General features: G+C 46.1%; 1 protein-coding gene across 1 annotated transcript in view; it reads right to left on the bottom strand.

Moving 5' to 3' along the window:
- LOC310799587 (uncharacterized protein) overlaps positions 1-22,908 on the bottom strand; it is a gene marked incomplete at its 5' end in the record, with an annotated part of 135,589 nt that overhangs the window by 78,756 nt on the left and 33,925 nt on the right. The window contains 1 exon segment of the mRNA XM_083662176.1: positions 9,764-9,824. Coding sequence (XP_083518302.1) covers positions 9,764-9,824 — 61 coding nt within the window.

Below are 22,908 nucleotides of genomic sequence, written 5' to 3'. Positions count from 1 at the left end.
CACAGTTTGATTAGGAAATGATTGTATCTTTTTTAAATGTGCTTTGATTTAATCAAATGTAACTCAATTTGTAACTTGAGTTACTTGACAAAGTAACTGGTATAATATTACTGAAATCCTATAAGTTATATTACTGAGTTACTGCTAAAAGTAATATATTACATGTAATATGTTACTTTTGTAATGAGTTACCCCCAACACTGAACACCACATACTGTCTATTGTACATGTAAGGACATGTACAGACACTATCCCAGAGTAAACTCAAAGAGGAAGCCTGTACGACCACAGGCACATTATTACAGTAGGGTTTATTTTAGAACAACTGGATGAGATCATTCACCAACTTTGTTATCTGGCATAATTTCTGATGTCTATTTCTGCTGGAATAACGGAAGTTCATCTTTATGCTGGGGGGAGGACATGTTTTATTCCCTGTGCTCATATGACTGAGGGGAATGATGTGTGTGTGTGTGTGTGTGTGTGTGTGTGTGTGTGTGTGTGTGTGTGTGTGTGTGTGTGTGTGTGTGTGTGTGTGTGTGTGTGTGTGTGTGTGTGTGTGTGTGTGTGTGTGTGTGTGTGTGTGTGGCTTGTTGTCTTTCAGTGGTATCATATTGTGATGATATGACAACTGCCAGGTAATTATAAATATGATAATATTTTTGTTGTTGTAGTTTTTTCAGACTCATGTAATCTGTCAGACACATGCAGGATCCGATGAAAATAGAACAGGGCCCATATTCACAAAACATCTTAAGGCTAAAAGTAGCTCCTAACTTTCTGATTTAGGAGAAACTCTTAAAAAATAGTCCTAACTTTAGGAGTCCTACATTTTTGGTCTAGGAGTATTTCACAAAGTGTTTTAGCACTAAAACCAGCTCCTAAACCTGTGACAAGAAGTACTCAAGAGGACTCCTAAGTCACTGAGAGCAAATCACAAACAATCATACAATGGTTGCTGCCTGGAATTGCATCAACATTTTAGAAACATTGAATGATACCGAGCTTTTAAAAAGTACTATGATGGTAATACCTCATGATTAAGACTATAGCTATGGCTTTAATCATGAAGGTATGATCATCATAATGTAGTAGAGCTAGTCAAGGAAGTGACCTCACCAACCAACACAAACAACCCACTAACACAGGAGAGCAAGGTTGTGACAAGGAAGCCAGGGGGGCAGGAGCCAGGGGGGTAGGAGGGAGGGGGCAGGAGCCAAGGGAGCAGGAGGGAGGGGGGCAGGAGGGAGGGGGGCAGGAGCCAGGGAGTAGGAGGGAGGGGGCAGGAGCCAGAGGGGCAGGAGGGAGGGGGCAGGAGGGAGGGGGGCAGGAGCCAAGGGAGCAGGAGGGAGGGGGCAGGAGCCGAGGGGGCAGGAGGGAGGGGGGCAGGAGCCAAGGGAGCAGGAGGGAGGGGGCAGGAGCCAGAGGGGCAGGAGGGAGGGGGCAGGAGCCAGGGGGGTAGGAGGGAGGGGGGCAGGAGGGAGGGGGGCAGGAGCCAGGGGGGCAGGAGGGAGGGGGGCAGGAGCCAGGGGGTAGGAGCCAGGGGGGCAGGAGGGAGGGGGGCAGGAGCCAGGGGGGCAGGAGGGAGGGGGGCAGGAGCCAGGGGGGTAGGAGGGAGGGGGGCAGGAGGGAGGGGGGCAGGAGCCAGGGGGGCAGGAGGGAGGGGGGCAGGAGCCAGGGGGGTAGGAGCCAGGGGGCAGGAGGGAGGGGGGCAGGAGCCAGGGGGGTAGGAGCCAGGGGGCAGGAGGGAGGGGGGCAGGAGCCAGGGGGGTAGGAGCCAGGGGGCAGGAGGGAGGGGGCAGGAGGGAGGGGGGTAGGAGGATTGCCATGATCGGCAACTGAATTCTTGGCCCTGAAAGAAAGTTCATTGTGTTATTGCCATCATGCTTATGTTGCTTATTGTCATTATAATCACATCATTCTGTGACTTTGATTCAACATGAGAATGATTGATAGTGTTTGTGTCACTCACAGCTGTGAGCCTGTAGGCTACTGTTACTGTCGCCCACTGAGGCAGAGCTGACAGAGGCGTGGGTGCTGCTGCACTGTCTATCAGTCACGTAGACACAGTCTGTGATGTCACATTGGAGGCGGGGTTCACCCAGGCTAGGATTGCAGTGTGGGAGTGGCCAATGACAGAGCCAATCATTACAGGGTGCCGTTACACCACAATAGTGGGTGGTGGTGGGGGGTAAACTAGCGACCGCTCACAGACACACACTCACATGCACACATGTGCGCAGGGACTGGACTGGTGTTTAGTGACAGGGACTGGACTGGTGTTTAGTGACAGGGACTGGACTGGTGTTTAGTGACAGGGACTGGACTGGTGTTTAGTGACAGGGACTGGACTGGTGGTTTGGGTGACAGGGACTGGACTGGTGTTTAGTGACAGGGACTGGACTGGTGGTTTGGGTGAGAGGGACTGGACTGGTGTTTAGTGACAGGGACTGGACTGGTGTTTAGTGACAGGGACTGGACTGGTGTTTAGTGACAGGGACTGGACTGGTGTTTAGTGACAGGGACTGGACTGGTGTTTAGTGACAGGGACTGGACTGGTGTTTAGTGACAGGGACTGGACTGGTGTTTAGTGGCAGGGACTGGACTGGTGTTTAGTGACAGGGACTGGACTGGTGTTTAGTGACAGGGTCCGACCATGTCAACAAGCTCTGTCATTGGCTCCGACCATGTCAACAAGCTCTGTCATTGGCTCCGACCATGTCAACAAGCTCTGTCATTGGCTCCGACCATGTCAATCAGAGCAGCTTCCGCTCCCTCCTACCTGTGTGTCGCTGTAAATGTTCCCAGCCACCTGAGTGAAAACAACAACGCTAACTAGCTAGCAAGCTAACGGAAAAAACTACATGCTAGCTCGTTGCTACAGACTGAAAACGGCAAGTTGGATTGTTGGAAACTATTTTCCAATGGCACTGCCGCCAAGCGCCGCCCATCACAATTCCAGAATGGTGACCAGCGCTGCCAGACTCCTCTCACGGAAGGGAGGGGAGGCTGGCCAGCGAGACTAGCTGCAGCACACAGCTCTACAATCAGACTAGCTGCAGCACACAGCTCTACAATGAGACTAGCTGCAGCACACAGCTCTACAATGCTAAATGCAAATGTGAATGCTTCCACTGCCCATTTTAATAAAAATGTCATCTCCTCTCATCCTCTGACAAAATGACTGAAAGTAAAAAAATAACGATTGAATGATACTGAAGTTATCTTATTTCACAGTCAGTAACACACCTTCAACTGTAGTGTTTGACTGACTGTTGGACCTTGATGGCACACAGCTGAGAACCACTCCTATAAAATATGACTATTTTAAAGAGCTTGAGATTATGACAGCGTAGCAGGGCCACTGTAGGAAAACATATATAAATAAAATGGAAAAATAAAAATAAAAATACAGAGCCGGGGGAAAGAAAACTCAGGATTTCCTAGATTAAAGTTGTAAATTTATGGAGGGGGGGTGGACTCTGATATTCTCTGCTATTAAAGTTACAAATTTATGAGGAAAAAAATGTGCTTTATAGCTTTATAGTCTATGAGCTCTCTTATAAGTGGGCTGTGTAGGGAACAGAGTAAGCATTATCTGTAATGCGCTGCACAAACACATTGACTTGGTTGGGTATATGTCATATTATGACATAATTGAATTTACCCTTACAGTGCAAACACACTAGAAATGGAACCGACGCGGAATGTGTGGAATCGAACCCGGGTCTCCTGTGTGGGATGACAGAAGCATACTCTGTTCACTATACAGCCCAGTATCTCACAGGAGTCTATAAAGCTATAAAACACTATTTTTCACTGTTGTTGTTTTCTCGTAGATTTGTGACTTTAATCTCAGAGAATAATACCCAAGTTTTTTCTCATAAATGTATGACTTTAATCTTGGAAATTCAGATTCCCCCCCCCCCCTCTCCCCCTGTTAAGTATGGTTATTTATTTGTTTACGTACAGTGGCATTACTACCCTGTTGTATTAAATAGCTAACAACTTCAACAATATTCAATAAAGAGTTTTACTCTTTTACCACGACTGCAATGCGTCCTATCAAAAAGTCCTAGAGACAGGCACTGAACCCATCCTGCTCACCCAAAGCCCTATCACACACACATGCCCAGGAATATTATGACATGTCCTGCTCACCCAAAGCCCTATCACACACACATGTCCAGGAATATTATGAGATGCAGATCCAGGAGGAGATTGACACCAAGTTTCCATTGTGCTTTCAACATGTCAGACAACACCACATTCCAAACACGTGGGGACACAGGTTCAACACTGACCTTTGACCCCCAAGTGAAGGAGTTTGACCTTGACGTGGTGGGTTTTGATCTCCCAGGTAACCAGACCAGTGGGAGCAAGGAATCATTGCAAGTCGCTCTGGATAAGAGCATCAGCTAACTAACTAAAATGGAAGTGTGAAGTGTGTGTGTGTGTGTGTGTGTGTGTGTGTGTGTGTGCGCGTGTGTGTGTGTGTGTGTGTGTGTGTGTGTGTGTGTGTGTGTGTGTGAGAGAGAGTGAGTGTTGTCAAACTGACAGAATTGAATGTGGGGGTTTGCTGAGGCTCCACCCCCTCACACCTGTCCACCAAAGCTAGCATGGGACTGTGAGCTATGACAGCTGCTGTCTCTCTCTCTCTCTGTCACACACACACTCACACACGCACGCACGCACGCACACACACACACACACACACACACACACACACACACACACACACACACACACACACACACACACACACACACACACACACACACACAGGTGTCAAGCCCTGAGCGTGTCCTCCCCCCAAAAGCGACTCCACACGTCGTTTGTACAAGCAGCTTTTACGACCTGTAGTAATGTTTCAAAATTAAATGACCTCTAGTGGTCTGCTCTTGAAATAGCATGCTGCAAAGTAAAGGTGTTGGGGGTGGGCGTGGCCTAAACACACGCCATGTTCAAATCTGCTCACACTGCTACAGTCTGTCTCACTGCTCTCACACACATTTACTATACATTTGTGATACAAGGGTCAAAGGTCACCGCACAGTGATGGAGCAGACAGATGCCTCTAAAACACATGGTGGTCAAGCTGAAAGGAGGGCTCTTTTCTTTGTTCCTGAACAACGTTTTCTTACCCAACAGCAGCAAAATATGACTGTGATGCTACAACGATCATAGAAAATGTAGAAATAGTGTTTTCACCTAAGCCACCGGGGACAGTACAACCCAGGGCCAGACAGTCACGCCAATTACATGCCTCTCAAAGAGATACACTGCACCTGTAATTGAAACCTTAACTCCTTCATTCAGAGACATTTTACTGTGTTGCTTTTTGCCTTGAACCCACACAGGGCGTCTCCTCCTCCTGTATAAATAAAGCTTAGTGAACTGAACTGAGCTGAGCTGAATGAGAGGCAGGCTAGCTTGATGTGTGCTAACTCTGTTATCATGCCATGTTAAATAATAACAATGTAAAGAAGCTATGTGACTCCAAACACCAGACAACAGCTTCTCTGTCCATGAGCCAGTGCTGAGAGGCTGCTAACTTAACATGAGTCAGCGCTGAGAGGCTGCTAACTTAACATGAGGCAGTGCTGAGAGGCTGCTAACTTAACATGAGTCAGCGCTGAGAGGCTGCTAACTTAACATGAGCCAGTGCTGAGAGGCTGCTAACTTAACATGAGTCAGCGCTGAGAGGCTGCTAACTTAACATGAGCCAGTGCTGAGAGGCTGCTAACTTAACATGAGCCAGTGCTGAGAGGCTGCTAACTTAACATGAGTCAGCGCTGAGAGGCTGCTAACTTAACATGAGGCAGTGCTGAGAGGCTGCTAACTTAACATGAGCCAGTGCTGAGAGGCTGCTAACTTAACATGAGCCAGTGCTAAGAGGCTGCTAACTTAACATGAGCCAGTGCTAAGAGGCTGCTAACTTAACATGAGCCAGTGCTGAGAGGCTGCTAACTTAACATGAGCCAGCGCTGAGAGGCTGCTAACTTAACATGAGCCAGTGCTGAGAGGCTGCTAACTTAACATGAGGCAGTGCTGAGAGGCTGCTAACTTAACATGAGCCAGTGCTAAGAGGCTGCTAACTTAACATGAGCCAGTGCTGAGAGGCTGCTAACTTAACATGAGCCAGTGCTAAGAGGCTGCTAACTTAACATGAGCCAGTGCTGAGAGGCTGCTAACTTAACATGAGCCAGTCCTGAGAGGCTGCTAACTTAACATGAGCCAGTGCTGAGAGGCTGCTAACTTAAAGCCCTTCCGCTGACACATTAGCTGGGAATATAGGATGCTAAGGCAGGTCCACCCCACACCGAGGTTTGGACATGTCTCCTCTAACCTACAGACCAGGGCCATGTTCAAACCTTGCACCGTTTTGCTGCGGGGCAAAACATTTGCCCCCAACAGCGTGGAGCATTTTGCAACAGCTTTTGAGGTACATTAGATCCTAGTTCGGGGTGATTCTGCACTTTCATTGGTTGGCTACTGTACAGTACGTACAAACACCTGAGACGCGATTGGCTCAGAGAAAACAACCTGTAACAAACAAGATGCTCAATGCACTATGCACCTTTCCTTTTCTACTTCCTGTTTGCTGCGTTTTGGGCCGATTGAAGCTGCCCCCGGACAAACCCTTAATCCTCACTTCTCTACTGGCCGTCACCTCCTGATGATGTCACGAGTCCTGATGATGTCAGGAGTGCTGAGTGACATCATCACAAGCAGAAGTGTTTCCATGACAGAAATAACAACATGATGTCATGTCCCAGGTGTTGCTCTGTGAACTCACTGTGTTTATTGTAAAAATCAAACGTGTATGTTATAGCACTTTGTCACCAAAACCCCAAAACACAGGTTAAACACTAACTGTTGAGCCCCAGCGGAGCAGAGTCTGACCCGTGACATTGACCCGGGTGCTTTTACAGGTCAACTTACCTGGGTCTGACCTTTCACCCCAGCCACAAAGATGGACGACCCCTCGGATTTCAGCGCTCACTATTCTGCTTTACCACCACATCACCAATGATGCCTGGTCAGCAGCCACTTCAGCAGGTGAGCAGCAGCCATCATAATCACAATAACCACATAATAACCAGAGAGAGAGAAGCGGTCAGTTAGTGGGGACGAGAGAGAGAGAGAGAGAGATTTCCATTTCAAAGAAGTGAAGCTGACTCGTCCCGGCTGCTACAGATAATGCACCCCACCTTGCTTGCATCCTCCCATCCTATCTTCCTACCTTATTTCCTTTCCTTCTTTCTTTCTCTTCTCCTCATCCCTTCTTCCCCCCTGTCTTTTTCTTCTCATCCATTCAAACCCTTTTCTTGTTCTGCTGTTCTGGTCTGTTTTCCACAACAGATTTGTTCTCAGCCTGATCCAGCTCCTCTCATTGATCTGATGGTCTTTTTTTTTTAAATTGAGAATGGGTTCTCTGCTCTCTGACTGACTCCTCTCATGGAGGTCTTAAGCTTAATTTATACTTATTAGAAAGTGTCGCTCAGCACATGGTCGCAGACGAAAAAGAAAGTGTCGCTCATGGTGTTGCACTTTATACTTACTTAAGTGCAGACAGCCAAGACAAGAGAGGAAATGCTGTCAGTGAAACCACCTCGGAGGCAAGATGTAACGTACTTGGCCGCAGCCGCATATAAACGACACACAACCACACAACTCGCATCCTCTCTCTCTGGGAAATTGGTCACGATGTTCTTTGTGATTTTCACGAAGTCATACATCAAGGACAGGCTGATAAAAATAGCGGGGACACGTTCATTCATTTCAATCGAGCGAAAACCAAAACAACGTCTATATAGCCAATCAGACTTGCGCGATACTATGACTACCTAGTCAGCGACACTAGACATTTCACCAGGTAGCAGCAGACACTGCTCGCCGACACTTGAAAGTGTCGACTCAAGTCCTCATTTCTGTCGGCGACCGTTTCAAAAGTGTCGCCAGACAAAGCATCAATTGGGCCTATCTTGTCTTCTTGTCATGGCTGTTGACAGATCTATCTGGACCATCCCATGACGGAGGTCTGTCCTCGACCAAACCTAGTCTTCATTGCCGAAGTAAATAAATGAAGGCTCTGATGATTATCGGACGTCACACAGGAACAACCATCTCTGCAAATATCCCACCTAGCCCTGTTATTTAAATACATGACGTATATGGATTGGAAACATGAGCTGATCATAACTTATCATCCACCAAAATAATTTAATTTGCCTGGGTTTATCAGTTGAAGGTTCCCACGATAGTCTCAATATTATTTCAGAGGTCTTTCCACCCTGGCAAAAAAACACAATCTGTGTGAAACACTGCATGCTTGTCATGTTTGGGCATGAAAATGGTCAAAGATATTCAGCACTGGCACAAAACATTTGGCTTCACTGCTCTTCACCATGGTGTTATGTCTGATGCATATTTGGCTGATCAATTTCCTCTTTTGGGCAGAAACTCAGCAGACGGAGCGTCTTGAGCTATATTTAAATTCCCTGCACATTCAATGCCTATTTAACTTAGCCTGTAAATTTCATGTACATTCAATTCAACTCTTATTTAACTCCGACTGTAAATTCATGTAAATCCACTGCCTATTTAACTCAGTCTGTAAATCTCATGTAAATTCAACGTAAATTCATATTTATCATCCACAGAACACTTCACCACTCATGTACATATTATATATATTTACTCGATTTGATTGCACTTGCAACTTTGTGATTGTCTTTAGTTCTCTTCCTACTTCTTATCTCTGTATATTGATGTGACCGCTACGCTGCATACAGACACTAAGACAAATTCCTCCTATGTAACTTGCATACTGTGGCAATAAAAGTGATTCTGATTCTGATTCTGATCATTGAATGCAGCGTGAGAAAGCGGTTGACCAGATACAGGTTCCTCTTGTAAATGTATTCAAAGCTTTGTGTCAAGGTCACTTCACAACACATTCCTCTCTATCAGGCCGTTTGGACCGGCACCAAGTCAAACATCAGTTGGCTCTGACTCTGAATAAAGAATTGAAGAGAATTTAGCACGATTTGTTTGAACCAATACAGAATGTTCAACTTAAAGGTGTTTGTCCCCAATGGGAAAGCTTGCAGTGTGGTATGAAAAAAAAGCAACAGAAGAATTAGACTGAATAGAGAGCCAAAGTGAACGTCACTTCCTGGTTCAGCACTGTACCAGAGATTTTCATCCGCCATTTATTTTCCCATAGACATTTCGTTAAATGCTTATAAAAAGAGTTTTACTTGTTCAAACCAAACGCTACAGATATATTTAGAAAGAGGAGAGACCGTATAACATTTAACTCGGACCACAACGTTAAAGAAAATGCGGGTTTAAAGGGGAAAGACATTTGATGATGTTGTTTTTAGTCTTGGTCCGAGTGAAATGTTCTATGGTCTCTCCCGATTCTAAATATAGCTGAACCGTTTGGTTTGACGAAGTAAAACTATTTTTATAAGCATTTTACGAAATGGCTATGGGAAAATAAATTGCAGAAGAAAATCTCTGGTACAGTGCTGAAGCAGGAAGGGACGTTCACTTTGGCTCTCTATAGGAGATATTTCCTGAGCAAGTTAGCACAGCCACTTCCTGAACAGAATGAGTTGAAAGATAATTGTCTTCAAGCTAACAGACCCCCCCAAAGTGTACGGTGCTCCATGCGGTGTGCATCCTGGCTCAGTGGGGTCAGATGGGTGGCAGCTAGAGGTGTGTCTGGGTGGCAGCTAGAGGTGTGTCTTACCCGTGTGCGGAGCGCTGCTGCTGGGCTGCAGGGAGGAGGACGCCGACGTGTCTCGATGGATCTGAAGAGAAACAGGAAGAGAGACGCTAACATCAGTCTCAGCTACATGTGACCACCGTCACCCGCGGAGGACAACACAGCAGCATGACGCTTTAGGAAACGCTGGCCAGCCCAGAACACAGGATGGAAGGCCGAGGAGCAGAACAAACACTTAGAAGAACCGCAGGCTTTTGTTAATGGAGATGATTAAGTCTGGTTTAGTTGCCAGTACTGTGTGGCTCCACCTCTCCACCAGAAGACTTGTTTGGAAAGATGTTAGCTTTGCTCTGATTGCAGCCTTCAGAACGCACAGTCACAGTGACACTCCCCAGCTCACACACACACTCTAACGTACAGACACACACGCACACACACACACACCGACACACAAACACACACACACTCTAACGTACACACACACGCACACACACACACACCCACACGCACACACACAAACACACACACACGGCCTGTCACAGCTCTGTGGTTGGCTGTAAACACACAACGCAGGGGCTCTGCTTCCTCTGTGGTCTGACTGTCTACACAACAGCTGTGTGTGTGTGTGTGTGTGTGTGTGTGTGTGTGTGTGTGTGTGTGTGTGTGTGTGTGTGTGTGTGTGTGTGTGTGTGTGTGAGGGAGGGAGGGAGGGAGGGAGGGAGGGAGGGAGAGGGAAAGAGAGCGAGCAACAGCACTTGTTTGAGCTAGAAAAGGCACAGCCTCTCAGGCAACATGAAGGCTTGAACAGTTTGGCCAAAACTGGGTGGATTTGACTGACAGCTCCGACTGTGAATCTGATTTGACTGACAGCTCTGAATGTGAATCTGATTTGACTGACAGCTCTGAATGTGAATCCAATTTGACTGACAGCTCTGACTGTGAATCCAATTTGACTGACAGCTCTGACTGTGAATCTGATTTGACTGACAGCTCTGAATGTGAATCTGATTTGACTGACAGCTCTGAATGTGAATCCAATTTGACTGACAGCTCTGACTGTGAATCCAATTTGACTGACAGCTCTGACTGTGAATCTGATTTGACTGACAGCTCTGACTGTGAATCTGATTTGACTGACAGCTCTGACTGTGAATCTGATTTGACTGACAGCTCTGAATGTGAATCTGATTTGACTGACAGCTCTGAATGTGAATCCAATTTGACTGACAGCTCTGACTGTGAATCCAATTTGACTGACAGCTCTGACTGTGAATCTGATTTGACTGACAGCTCTGAATGTGAATCTGATTTGACTGACAGCTCTGAATGTGAATCTGATTTGACTGACAGCTCTGAATCTGAATCCGATTTGACTGACAGCTCTGAATGTGAATCCGATTTGACTGACAGCTCTGAATGTGAATCCGATTTGACTGACAGCTCTGAATGTGAATCCAATTTGACTGACAGCTCTGACTGTGAATCCGATTTGACTGACAGCTCTGAATGTGAATCCGATTTGACTGACAGCTCTGAATGTGAATCCGATTTGACTGACAGCTCTGAATGTGAATCCGATTTCACTGACAGCTCTGAATGTGAATCCGATTTGACTGACAGCTCTGAATGTGAATCCGATTTGACTGACAGCTCTGAATGTGAATCCGATTTGACTGACAGCTCTGAATGTGAATCCGATTTGACTGACAGCTCTGAAGGTGAATCCGATTTGACTGACAGCTCTGAATGTGAATCCGATTTGACTGACAGCTCTGAATGTGAATCCGATTTGACTGACAGCTCTGAATGTGAAGCTGACAGACACTCAGAAAAACTCATTGTGCTTTAAAGAACTCCATCCAGGAGTTCACCAAGACGTATTAATAATACTAGTGGACCCGTGGGAGGTTCTGCCTCATTTACCTCCTTCTTCCTTGCTCCTTCTCTTCTGCCCTTCCCATTCTTTCCCAATCAGCTCCCTAACCTGCTCCATCCAGGCTCAGATCAAGTAGGCTTTAACGTGAAGCTGTAACCTTGTCTGTAGCTGTGTTTCCATTACAGTTTTTCGCAAAATAATTGCGATATTTCTACAACTTCGACAATGTACAATTGCGACTTGTAGGCGTTTCCATTGAAGTTGAGTTTGGTCTGACGGCGCACACACCTGAACGCAATTCCCCCGTTACCAGCAGCTGCCACAGTGATTACGCACGGGGATCTGCCCATATCCCGTCCCCTGCATGCTCAAATCCAACCAATGGTCAATGCAAATGACAACATGAAGTTACAACGCATATAAACGAGCCTGATTATCAATTCAAAAGAAAATGAGTCGCAAAATGTTGCTGGCTGCGGTGAATGCGAGCGCGACAGACAGAGGAAAAAAGGTAGCCTAATAGCCTACAACTGGTCCGATTTAGAGATGGAGGGGGAAAAAGGCTGATTTGGTTCAATAATCAGAATGTTGTGTATTATAACATTGCACCTGAAACGTGAGTAATTACTCACAGTCACTGTATTCACTTCAGTCAGGAGCACCGCACCGGTGTGTGCTTTTCATCCACTCATCTCGCCGCTCAAATGCGCGCACAGGCAGCCTGCTGTCACCATGGACCGATTTCTGCCATTAAACATTATCTATTTTATATTTATTTTGCATAACACTCGTCTTTCTGCTAGCGTTGCTTCAAAGTTTTCCACTTGCAGCGGAGGTTTTGCCACGGCTTATCGAACCGTTTCTCCCTCATTTTCCGCTGCTTTTCCAAAGGAGAAGCTGGGTCACATGACGTGCTAATGCAGAAAAAGTGTTTCCATTACACTTTTGCGATAAACTGCTATATCGACACGTCTGAAAAACCACCTCATGAGAGCGCAAAAACGTTTTGCGATATTTGGGAGGTTTTTCGAAATTTACGTGTTTCCATTACCCAATTTCTATTGCGATATTTAGATTTTGCGCATTTCTGAGGGTAATGGAAACACGACTTGTGTCACACTGATCTGAAGGAATCCTCCAGACATCAATAAGAAGAACAGATCACTGATCTAAAGGAATCCTCCAGACATCAATAAGAAGAACAGATCACTGATCTAAAGGAATCCTCCAGACATCAATAAGAACAGATCACTGATCTAAAGGAATCCTCCAGACATCAATAAGAAGAACAGATCACTGATCTGAAGGAATCCTCCAGACATCAATAAGAAGAACAGATCACTGATCTGAAGGAATCCTCCAGACATCAATAAGAACAGATCACTGATCTAAAGGAATCCTCCAGACATCAATAAGAACAGATCACTGATCTAAAGGAATCCTCCAGACATCAATAAGAACAGATCACTGATCTAAAGGAATCCTCCAGACATCAATAAGAACAGATCACTGATCTAAAGGAATCCTCCAGACATCAATAAGAACAGATCACTGATCTAAAGGAATCCTCCAGACATCAATAAGAACAGAGCACTGATCTAAAGGAATCCTCCAGACATCAATAAGAACAGATCACTGATCTAAAGGAATCCTCCAGACATCAATAAGAACAGATCACTGATCTAAAGGAATCCTCCAGACATCAATAAGAAGAACAGATCACTGATCTAAAGGAATCCTCCAGACATCAATAAGAACAGCTCACTGATCTAAAGGAATCCTCCAGACATCAATAAGAACAGAGCACTGATCTAAAGGAATCCTCCAGACATCAATAAGAAGAACAGATCACTGATCTAAAGGAATCATCCAGACATCAATAAGAAGAACAGAGCACTGATCTAAAGGAATCCTCCAGACATCAATAAGAACAGCTCACTGATCTAAAGGAATCCTCCAGACATCAATAAGAAGAACAGATCACTGATCTAAAGGAATCCTCCAGACATCAATAAGGAGAACAGATCACTGATCTGAAGGAATCCTCCAGACATCAATAAGGAGAACAGATCACTGATCTAAAGGAATCCTCCAGACATCAATAAGGAGAACAGATCACTGATCTGAAGGAATCCTCCAGACATCAATAAGAACAGATCACTGATCTGAAGGAATCCTCCAGACATCAATAAGAACAGATCACTGATCTGAAGGAATCATCCAGACATCAATAAGAAGAACAGATCACTGATCTAAAGGAATCATCCAGACATCAATAAGAAGAACAGATCACTGATCTAAAGGAATCCTCCAGACATCAATAAGAATAACAGATCACTGATCTGAAGGAATCCTCCAGACATCAATAAGAAGAACAGAGCACTGATCTAAAGGAATCCTCCAGACATCAATAAGAAGAACAGATCACTGATCTAAAGGAATCCTCCAGACATCAATAAGAAGAACAGATCACTGATCTAAAGGAATCCTCCAGACATCAATAAGAACAGATCACTGATCTAAAGGAATCCTCCAGACATCAATAAGAAGAACAGATCACTGATCTAAAGGGAGAGCAAACGCCTGGCTAACAGAGTAGCAGGGTTCATATTCTGCACTGTGATTTGAATTAATCCAGAAATGGACCACAGCTGTGAACATGATGAGGGAGCCACATGACCGCTGTGCAGGCCTCAGCCAATTAAACCAACATGTTAATCAATCTATTAAACACTTTCTATGAAGGTCATGTCTATAATACATTATGAGCACATTCACAAGACATTATAATGCATTTATAAAGCTTTATAAAACATTTTATAAATGTTTATAATCATGCATGGCAACGTATAACAAGTTTTACACTTCCCTTATATTTACATATTAACACCAGCTGCTGTATCATCTCACATGTTACCCTCCTCCTCCTGCTGATGCAGCTCTGAATCATATCCGATAGAAACGGGCTTTCAGAACTGCAGTCAGGTCGGCAATTAAATAACTCATTAATTACAAAGCCCGTGTGTGTGTTATAATTATTCAACAGTTTGCCATGCCACTTTTCGTTTTGACGAACGTCTTATTAGTTACTGCAGTGTACGTTAAGACGTTCGTTAAAACGAAAAGTACAAAGTCGGCCGACTTTGGCTGCTTAAGGTGGAGAAGCTGGCTAGCATTAGCTAGCTACGTTAGCTTGCCCTGCCGTGCCGTCCGGTTGCCTCGGGAAGAGCCTGGAGACGCGAGGTTAGGTTGCCGTGGACACCTTGGTCTCTGCTGATTGGTTAAGGAAGACCGAAGCCCGCCCCCGTCATAGAAGTGCTCTGAAGTGAGTGCAATCTCAGACCAGAAGAGGAAATGAGTTTATGAGCTGACGATGAAGTCTGAATATCAGGCTAAAGAAAACGTGTGTGTGGGTGTGTTCAGAGTTCAGGAGGGAGTGTGTTACCTCCAGAATTCCAGGGAAACTGCAGCAGTTCCAGACTTTCAGTCAAACCCCACTGAGGCACGGTCCCTCCAGCCACTAAATGGATCCGATAGCACTTCCTTAATCAGCAGGTCTGGACACTCCTCTCTGGCACATTATCAAAATAAACCCTGGGTCCTAAAGAGCACAGGGTCCACACAGTGAAACAGCCTGACTATCAGCTCATTTCTCTGCGGCACCGGCGAGCTGGCATGAGTCGATGTTTAGTCTTCTGACTAAATCACAGGAGGAAGTGAAACAGCACAGAGGTACGACAGTAAGAAAATAGACTTACAACTGAGAGGGACTGTTAAGAATGAAAACAAGAGAGGAAACCAGAAGTGAAAGACAGAGTATAGTGTAGCCCTATCAGTGAGAAAAGTAGAGAACGGAGACACACATGGTTAGTAAATTACCAGGATAACCTTTCAGAGACTGCTAGTGATTTTCATTATTCACACATGCAGGTACATTCAGGGACATGTCTGTCCTAACATCTCTTCACATGTCAAAGCAATGCTGGGACAGATGGGACAAGGGACAGTCAAGGGACAGAGAGGGGGGGTCTGAGGTGTGCAGCTGGGGGGAAGGGGGGGGGGGGGTAACTGTAACCCGTTAAGTGCCCTTCCTTCCATGCTATGTTACTGCTGTCATTCACATTGAGTAACAGCCATGCAGGGATATGAGGTATTCCCTGGAATGTTACTAGGTCTTGTTGCAGGGGTATTCTCTGGAATGTTACTAGGTCTTGTTGCAGGGGGATTCTTTGGAATGTTACTAGGTCTTGTTGCAGGGGGATTCCCTGGAATGTTACTAGGTCTTGTTGCAGGGGGATTCTCTGGAATGTTACTAGGTCTTGTTGCAGGGGGATTCCCTGGAATGTTACTAGGTCTTGTTGCAGAGGTATTCTCTGGAATGTTACTAGGTCTTGTTGCAGGGGGATTCCCTGGAATGTTACTAGGTCTTGTTGCAGAGGTATTCTCTGGAATGTTACTAGGTCTTGTTGCAGGGGGATTCCCTGGAATGTTACTAGGTCTTGTTGCAGAGGTATTCTCTGGAATGTGACTAGGTCTTGTTGCAGGGGGATTCCCTGGAATGTTACTAGGTCTTGTTGCAGAGGTATTCTCTGGAATGTTACTAGGTCTTGTTGCAGAGGTATTCTCTGGAATGTTACTAGGTCTTGTTGCAGGGGGATTCCCTGGAATGTTACTAGGTCTTGTTGCAGAGGTATTCTCTGGAATGTTACTAGGTCTTGTTGCAGGGGGATTCCCTGGAATGTTACTAGGTCTTGTTGCAGGGGGATTCCCTGGAATGTTACTAGGTCTTGTTGCAGGGGGATTCTCTGGAATGTTACTAGGTCTTGTTGCAGGGGTATTCCCTGGAATGTTACTAGGTATTGTTGCAGGGGGATTCCCTGGAATGTTACTAGGTCTTGTTGCAGGGGGATTCCCTGGAATGTTACTAGGTCTTGTTGCAGGGGGATTCCCTGGAATGTTACTAGGTCTTGTTGCAGGGATATTCTCTGGAATGTTACTAGGTCTTGTTGCAGGGGTATTCCCTGGAATGTTACTAGGTCTTGTTGCAGGGGGATTCCCTGGAATGTTACTAGGTCTTGTTGCAGGGATATTCTCTGGAATGTTACTAGGTCTTGTTGCAGGGGTATTCTCTGGAATGTTACTAGGTCTTGTTGCAGGGGGATTCCCTGGAATGTTACTAGGTCTTGTTGCAGGGGTATTCCCTGGAATGTTACTAGGTCTTGTTGCAGGGGTATTCCCTGGAATGTTACTAGGTCTTGTTGCAGGGGGATTCCCTGGAATGTTACTAGGTCTTGTTGCAGGGGGATTCTCTGGAATGTTACTAGGTCTTGTTGCAGGGGGATTCCCTGGAATGTTACTAGGTCTTGTTGCAGGGGGATTCCCTGGAATGTTACTAGGTCTTGTTGCAGGGGTATTCCCTGGAATGTTACTAGGTCTTGTTGCAGGGGGATTGCCTGGAATGTTACTAGGTCTTGTTGCAGGGGGATTCCCTGGAATGTTACTAGGTCTTGTTGCAGGGGCATTCCCTGGAATGTTACTAGGTCTTGTTGCAGGGGTATTCCCTGGAATGTTACTAGGTCTTGTTGCAGGGGTATTCCCTGGAATGTTACTAGGTCTTGTTGCAGGGGTATTCCCTGGAATGTTACTAGGTCTTGTTGCAGGGATATTCCCTGGAATGTTACTAGGTCTTGTTGCAGGGGCATTCCCTGGAATGTTACTAGGTCTTGTTGCAGGGGCATTCCCTGGAATGTTACTAGGTCTTGTTGCAGGGGCATTCCCTGGAATGTTACTAGGTCTTGTTGCAGGGGTATTCCCTGGAATGTGACTAGGTCTTGTTGCAGGGGTATTCCCTGGAATGTTACTAGGTCTTGTTGCAGGGGTATTCCCTGGAATGTTACTAGGTCTTGTTGCAGGGGTATTCCCTGGAATGTTACTAGGTCTTGTTGCAGGGGTATTCCCTGGAATGTTACTAGGTCTTGTTGCAGGGGTATTCTCTGGAATGTTACTAGGTCTTGTTGCAGGGGGATTCCCTGGAATGTTACTAGGTCTTGTTGCAGGGGGATTCCCTGGAATGTTACTAGGTCTTGTTGCAGGGGTATTCTCTGGAATGTTACTAGGTCTTGTTGCAGGGGGATTGCCTGGAATGTTACTAGGTCTTGTTGCAGGGGGATTCCCTGGAATGTTACTAGGTCTTGTTGTGGGAAATTGGTGGTGCAGAATTTGAATTTCCCTGGATATCGATCCCTGCTCTCATTCGTACTGTACATGAGCCCATGCAGGAAGTGCCTTAGGACAGTCCAGAGAAAAGCAGCAAAAAAAGTAACGTGCAAAAAAAAAAAAAAAAAATCAAAGACAGAAGACAGAGAAAGATGAGTGAGTCCCAGTGGGCCAGGTCTAACCTCCCAGAATGCTTTGGGGCGTGGGGGGGGGGGGGCTTGGCACAGTTTTAAAGCAATTAACCCTCAACTGTCACACAGTGCTCTATTGACAGGCCTGTTGAGACCCAGAGAGAGAAACACTGGGCTCTGTTGTCCAGGCCTGGGAGTGCTGTGTGTGTGTGTGTGTGTGTGTGTGTGTGTGTGTGTGTGTGTGTGTGTGTGTGTGTGTGTGTGTGTGTGTGTGTGTGTGTGTGTGTGTGTGTGTGTGTGTGTGTGTGTGTGTGTGTGTGTGTGTGTCTGTGTGTGTGTGTGTGTGTGTGTGTGTGTGTGTGTGTGTGTGTGTGTGTGTGTGACACACTGCGGCCATGCACATTCACTCATAACCCACTAAACCCAGAGACAGACACACACAGACAGACATACACACACACACACACCACTCCCAGGCCTGGACACAGTATATACACACACACACACAGACATACACACACACTGTACGCGTTTACATCAGTGTTGTAATGTGCAAATATGACTGTACCCGCATTTGCTCATTGTCTTTTTGAAGGCACACACACACACACACAAACACACCACACCACAAAAGCACACACAGACAGCATAGGCACATTCAAGCCAAAACACACATATGCAAGCACGCATACATGCAAGCACGCACGCACGCACGCAAACACACACACACACACACACACACACACACACACACACACACACATCTTTTCCCACAGGCAGCTGTGTTCAGATATCAAACAGAGCTCGCTGAGAGAGAACAAACATGCTGACGAGGACAGATTAGCTGGTCACGGAGGGGGCACACACACACACACACACACACACACACACACACACAGACACACACACAGACACACACACACACACACACACACACACACACACACACACTGTACTCAGAAGTGGGTGTGACTGGTAAAGGTTTGCCAGTGATTGCAGCTAAATTGCACAGGCTAGACAGCTTGACTTGAAGCTGACCGTACTAACGACTAGGGCTGGGTTCAAAAAATTGATTCTCCGATTTTTATTTTAATCCTTTGATATCGATTCATATGTCCAGAGATCGATTTTTTTTTAAATAAACAGGCTATAATATTATAGGCTATGTGTGGCTATTTATGTTTGTAGTTGAAACAAAAACATAAATACTGTAGGCTACATGAATGGAAATGTTTGATCATTAATATCTACTTTTAGAAATTATATAGGCTGAAATCAAATCACTGTGCATAATTGTGAGTGTCTTTATTGACAGATGAAAAGGCTGTTATTTACCCTTTATCACCACCTGGTGAGTAAATATATGTGTAACTAAAACCATTAAAATTGACAACCAGTCCGCAACTTTTTTTCCCCGTGTACCTACCGGTCCTTGGTGCAAAAAAGGTTGGGAACCCCTGTGTTACATAACTGGACAGTCATGTAATTCAGGTTACAGCTCAAAAAACATGTTTTAGTATCACTAACCAAATCAATATTGAAATTAATCGAATCGGAATCGAATCGAATCGGGATTCATCGATTCGGAACCTTGTGAATCGGAATCTAATCGATTCTTGAAATTTGAACCAACACCCAGCCCTAGTAACGACAGCGAGTGGATAGAGAGGACAGTAGGTAGGTTGTCAGTCACCTGGTTACACTCCATTTCCATCCTCAGTCTGACATTGCCTCCACTCTAACTGATTTGCATAGGGGGAATCCCAGAGGGGGATTAGATTTTCCCTAACCAATCACTAGAGAGCAACGTATCCCTAACCAATCACTAGAGAGCAACGTATCCCTAACCAATCACTAGAGAGCAACGTATACGACCGCCTGAATATAATCCAGTGGGGAGAATGCAAAAATCATCTCCCCTTTCAATAAATGCCTTCAAAGCAGAGTTCTGTTCGCATTTCAGAGTAATTGGTACTGATTGGATAATCATTGGCCCACATGGTGCGCTCATTGGACCGAACGTTTCAACACGAGGAATGACATGTTGCACCTGACATTATATGGGTTAGGAGTCTGTCTGTGATACAACCCTGCTCAGTTAATAGTGGACATCAGCTGATCCAATTTAAAGTCGCTCACCGTCTTCACTATTCTAAGCATAAGTTGCACAAGATCTACCCTTCTGTCTCACTGCTGTGTGACAGGTGTCAGGGGTCAGAGGGCACTCTGTCTCATGCCTTCTGGTTTCGATGGTGACCATATGACTGAAGAATGAAAGAATACAAGGCAACCTGGATCAGAGAGGCTTCTTCGGTCATTCCTCCTCGTCTGTCTCCTCATTCAGGCCCAGTGATGCATCTTCATTGCTCCTTTGATATCAATCATTTACAGTAGATCTCTCTTGGCCCCGTTCACAGGGAGGTCAGCCCCACCTACAGTACAAGACTCCTGGTAGTGATTCAGTGTCTTGCTCCAGAGCACTTGAGCAGGGTGGGGGTTCGAGCCCGTGTCCTGTAGCTGAAGGACGCTCTATCTAAACACTAGGCCGCCCTGTCGACCATTGACATTCTAGTCATTTCTGTGACTGGTTCAGCAGCGAGGAAGCAGCCCCACCGTCTCAAAGCGGCGCCCAGATGTGCACAGGCCAGTGCATATTTTAGGCGTCGGGGGAATGTAAACTGTACCCAATAAAAACACATCTGGTTTAAAAATAAAGAGTACGCCGGAGGAAGGAGGCCTTGGACCACCGCCATGTCTCTAAGTAGGCAGGCAGCCACAGACTCTGCAACAGACAGACTGAAGGGCTGACTGACTGAATGACTGTTTTTTGTAGCCAGGTTGTGTAGTACGCGCTTTGATCCCAGAGGGCAGAGCTGAGGCCACGCCCACGCTACGCACAGCTTGGAAGAGCACTGGATTCACACAGGTAAACAGGTGGTGAAAAGCAAACTAATCACCCTGCAAGACACAATCAATCAACCGCTGCATGATGGGACACCCCTGTACCTCCTCAGAGGTCAGAGGTCAGGCTCAGGTACAGAACAGCAGTTCTGGAGCTGGTAGGGATTTAGTGTCTTCTTGCTCAATAAAGCTCCTTTCAGATTGGGTCAAAAAACCTCTAACATCCACGAACATCTGCATTTTGTTGGTGGATGCAGTGTCTTGCTCAAGGACACTTGGACTACTGCTCAAATCCTCCCGTCGCTATGAAACAACAATAACAACTCTTGCTACATGCTACAACTTGCTAAACGGTACATTTTGACTACACACCGCACGGTCACGTCCGCTCCATTTTGATGGAGCAGAGCCTGCACCCCGTGAGCACTGCTGCACCCCTTTTCACGGAGCTTGCCGACAGATTTCCGATGCAAGTCGAAAGTCTGTCTCAAGAGATTAGTAGTTAGCAGTGAGTGACTGTACGGTGGGTGAGTGCAGTGATGATGTGTTCTGTGACTCCAGGAGCAGGAGCAGGAGCAGGAGCAGGAGCAGGAGCAGGAGCAGGAGCAGGAGCAGGAGCAGGAGCAGGAGGGATGCTGGGATGTGAAACGCTGGTTGGAATGAAGTCATTTGGCTAAATGCCCGTTTCCATCTGAGGCCAGAGGAAACCGTCAGCGCTGTCGTTGATTTTTCCCACACCGTCACCACTCTCTCTCTCCTGCTCACTGTCTCTCTCTCTCTCGCTCTATCCTGCTCACTGTCCCTCTCTCTCTCTCTATCCTGCTCACTGTCTCTCTCTCTCTCTCTCTCCCTCTCCTGCTCACTGTCTCTCTCTCTCTCTCTCTCGCTCTATCCTGCTCACTGTGTCTCTCCCCTCTCTCTCTCTCTCTCTCCATCTCCTGCTCTCTCTCTCTCTCTGTCTGTCTCTCAATCTCTCTCCCCTCTCTTTCCATCTCTCTCTCTCTCTCTCTCTCTCTCTCTCTCTCTCTCTCTCTCTCTCTCTCTCTCTCATCATTGTTAGGTTATGGTGAAGAGAGAAGTTGACATCAGGAAGGAACCAGTTTAGAAAGTGACAGTTCCACTTCATAGATATTTACCACCACCCAGTACCTCCAGGGCCACGCCTCCTCCCATTACTTCCCAGTCCCATCACCTCCTACTGTCTCACAAACATACAGTGGAGGTGCTAGTCTGTGTGTATAGACGTAGCACTCTTAACTGATACAACACAAATACTGTACACATTTTAATGCATGTATCAATCCATATGGTCTGATCAAACTACCCCCCATGCTGCTAAACCAGGCTCAGGGTCTATGTAGAGATCTGGCTTAGCAGCACATGTTTGTCATTGGGAAAATCTAGTAGGGGATGTTCCAGGATCCCCATCACTGATGTTTGGTGGAATTATACAGAAGGACTAACTGGAGGACTAACAGGAGGACTAACAGGAGGTCTAACAGGAGGACTAACAGAAGGACTAACAGGAGGACTAACAGGAGGACTAACAGGAGGAGTAACAGGAGGACTAACAGAAGGACTAACAGGAGGACTAACAGGAGGAGTAACAGGAGGACTAACAGGAGGACTAACAGAAGGACTAACAGGAGGACTAACAGGAGGAGTAACAGGAGGACTAACAGGAGGAGTAACAGAAGGACTAACAGGAGGAGTAACAGGAGCAGTAACAGAAGGACTAACAGGAGGAGTAACAGGAGCAGTAACAGAAGGACTAACAGGAGGACTAACAGGAGCAGTAACAGGAGGAGTAACAGGAGGACTAACAGGAGGACTAACAGGAGGAGTAACAGAAGGACTAACAGGAGGACTAACAGGAGGACTAACAGGAGGACTAACAGGAGGAGTAACAGAAGGACTAACAGGAGGAGTAACAGGAGCAGTAACAGAAGGACTAACAGGAGGAGTAACAGGAGGACTAACAGGAGGACTAACAGGAGGACTAACAGGAGGACTAACAGGAGGACTAACAGAAGGACTAACAGGAG

Source organism: Poromitra crassiceps (genome assembly GCF_964638095.1).
Source record: "Poromitra crassiceps genome assembly, chromosome: 28".
Taxonomy (NCBI): domain Eukaryota; kingdom Metazoa; phylum Chordata; class Actinopteri; order Beryciformes; family Melamphaidae; genus Poromitra; species Poromitra crassiceps.
This window is presented reverse-complemented; position numbering and strand designations above follow the sequence as displayed.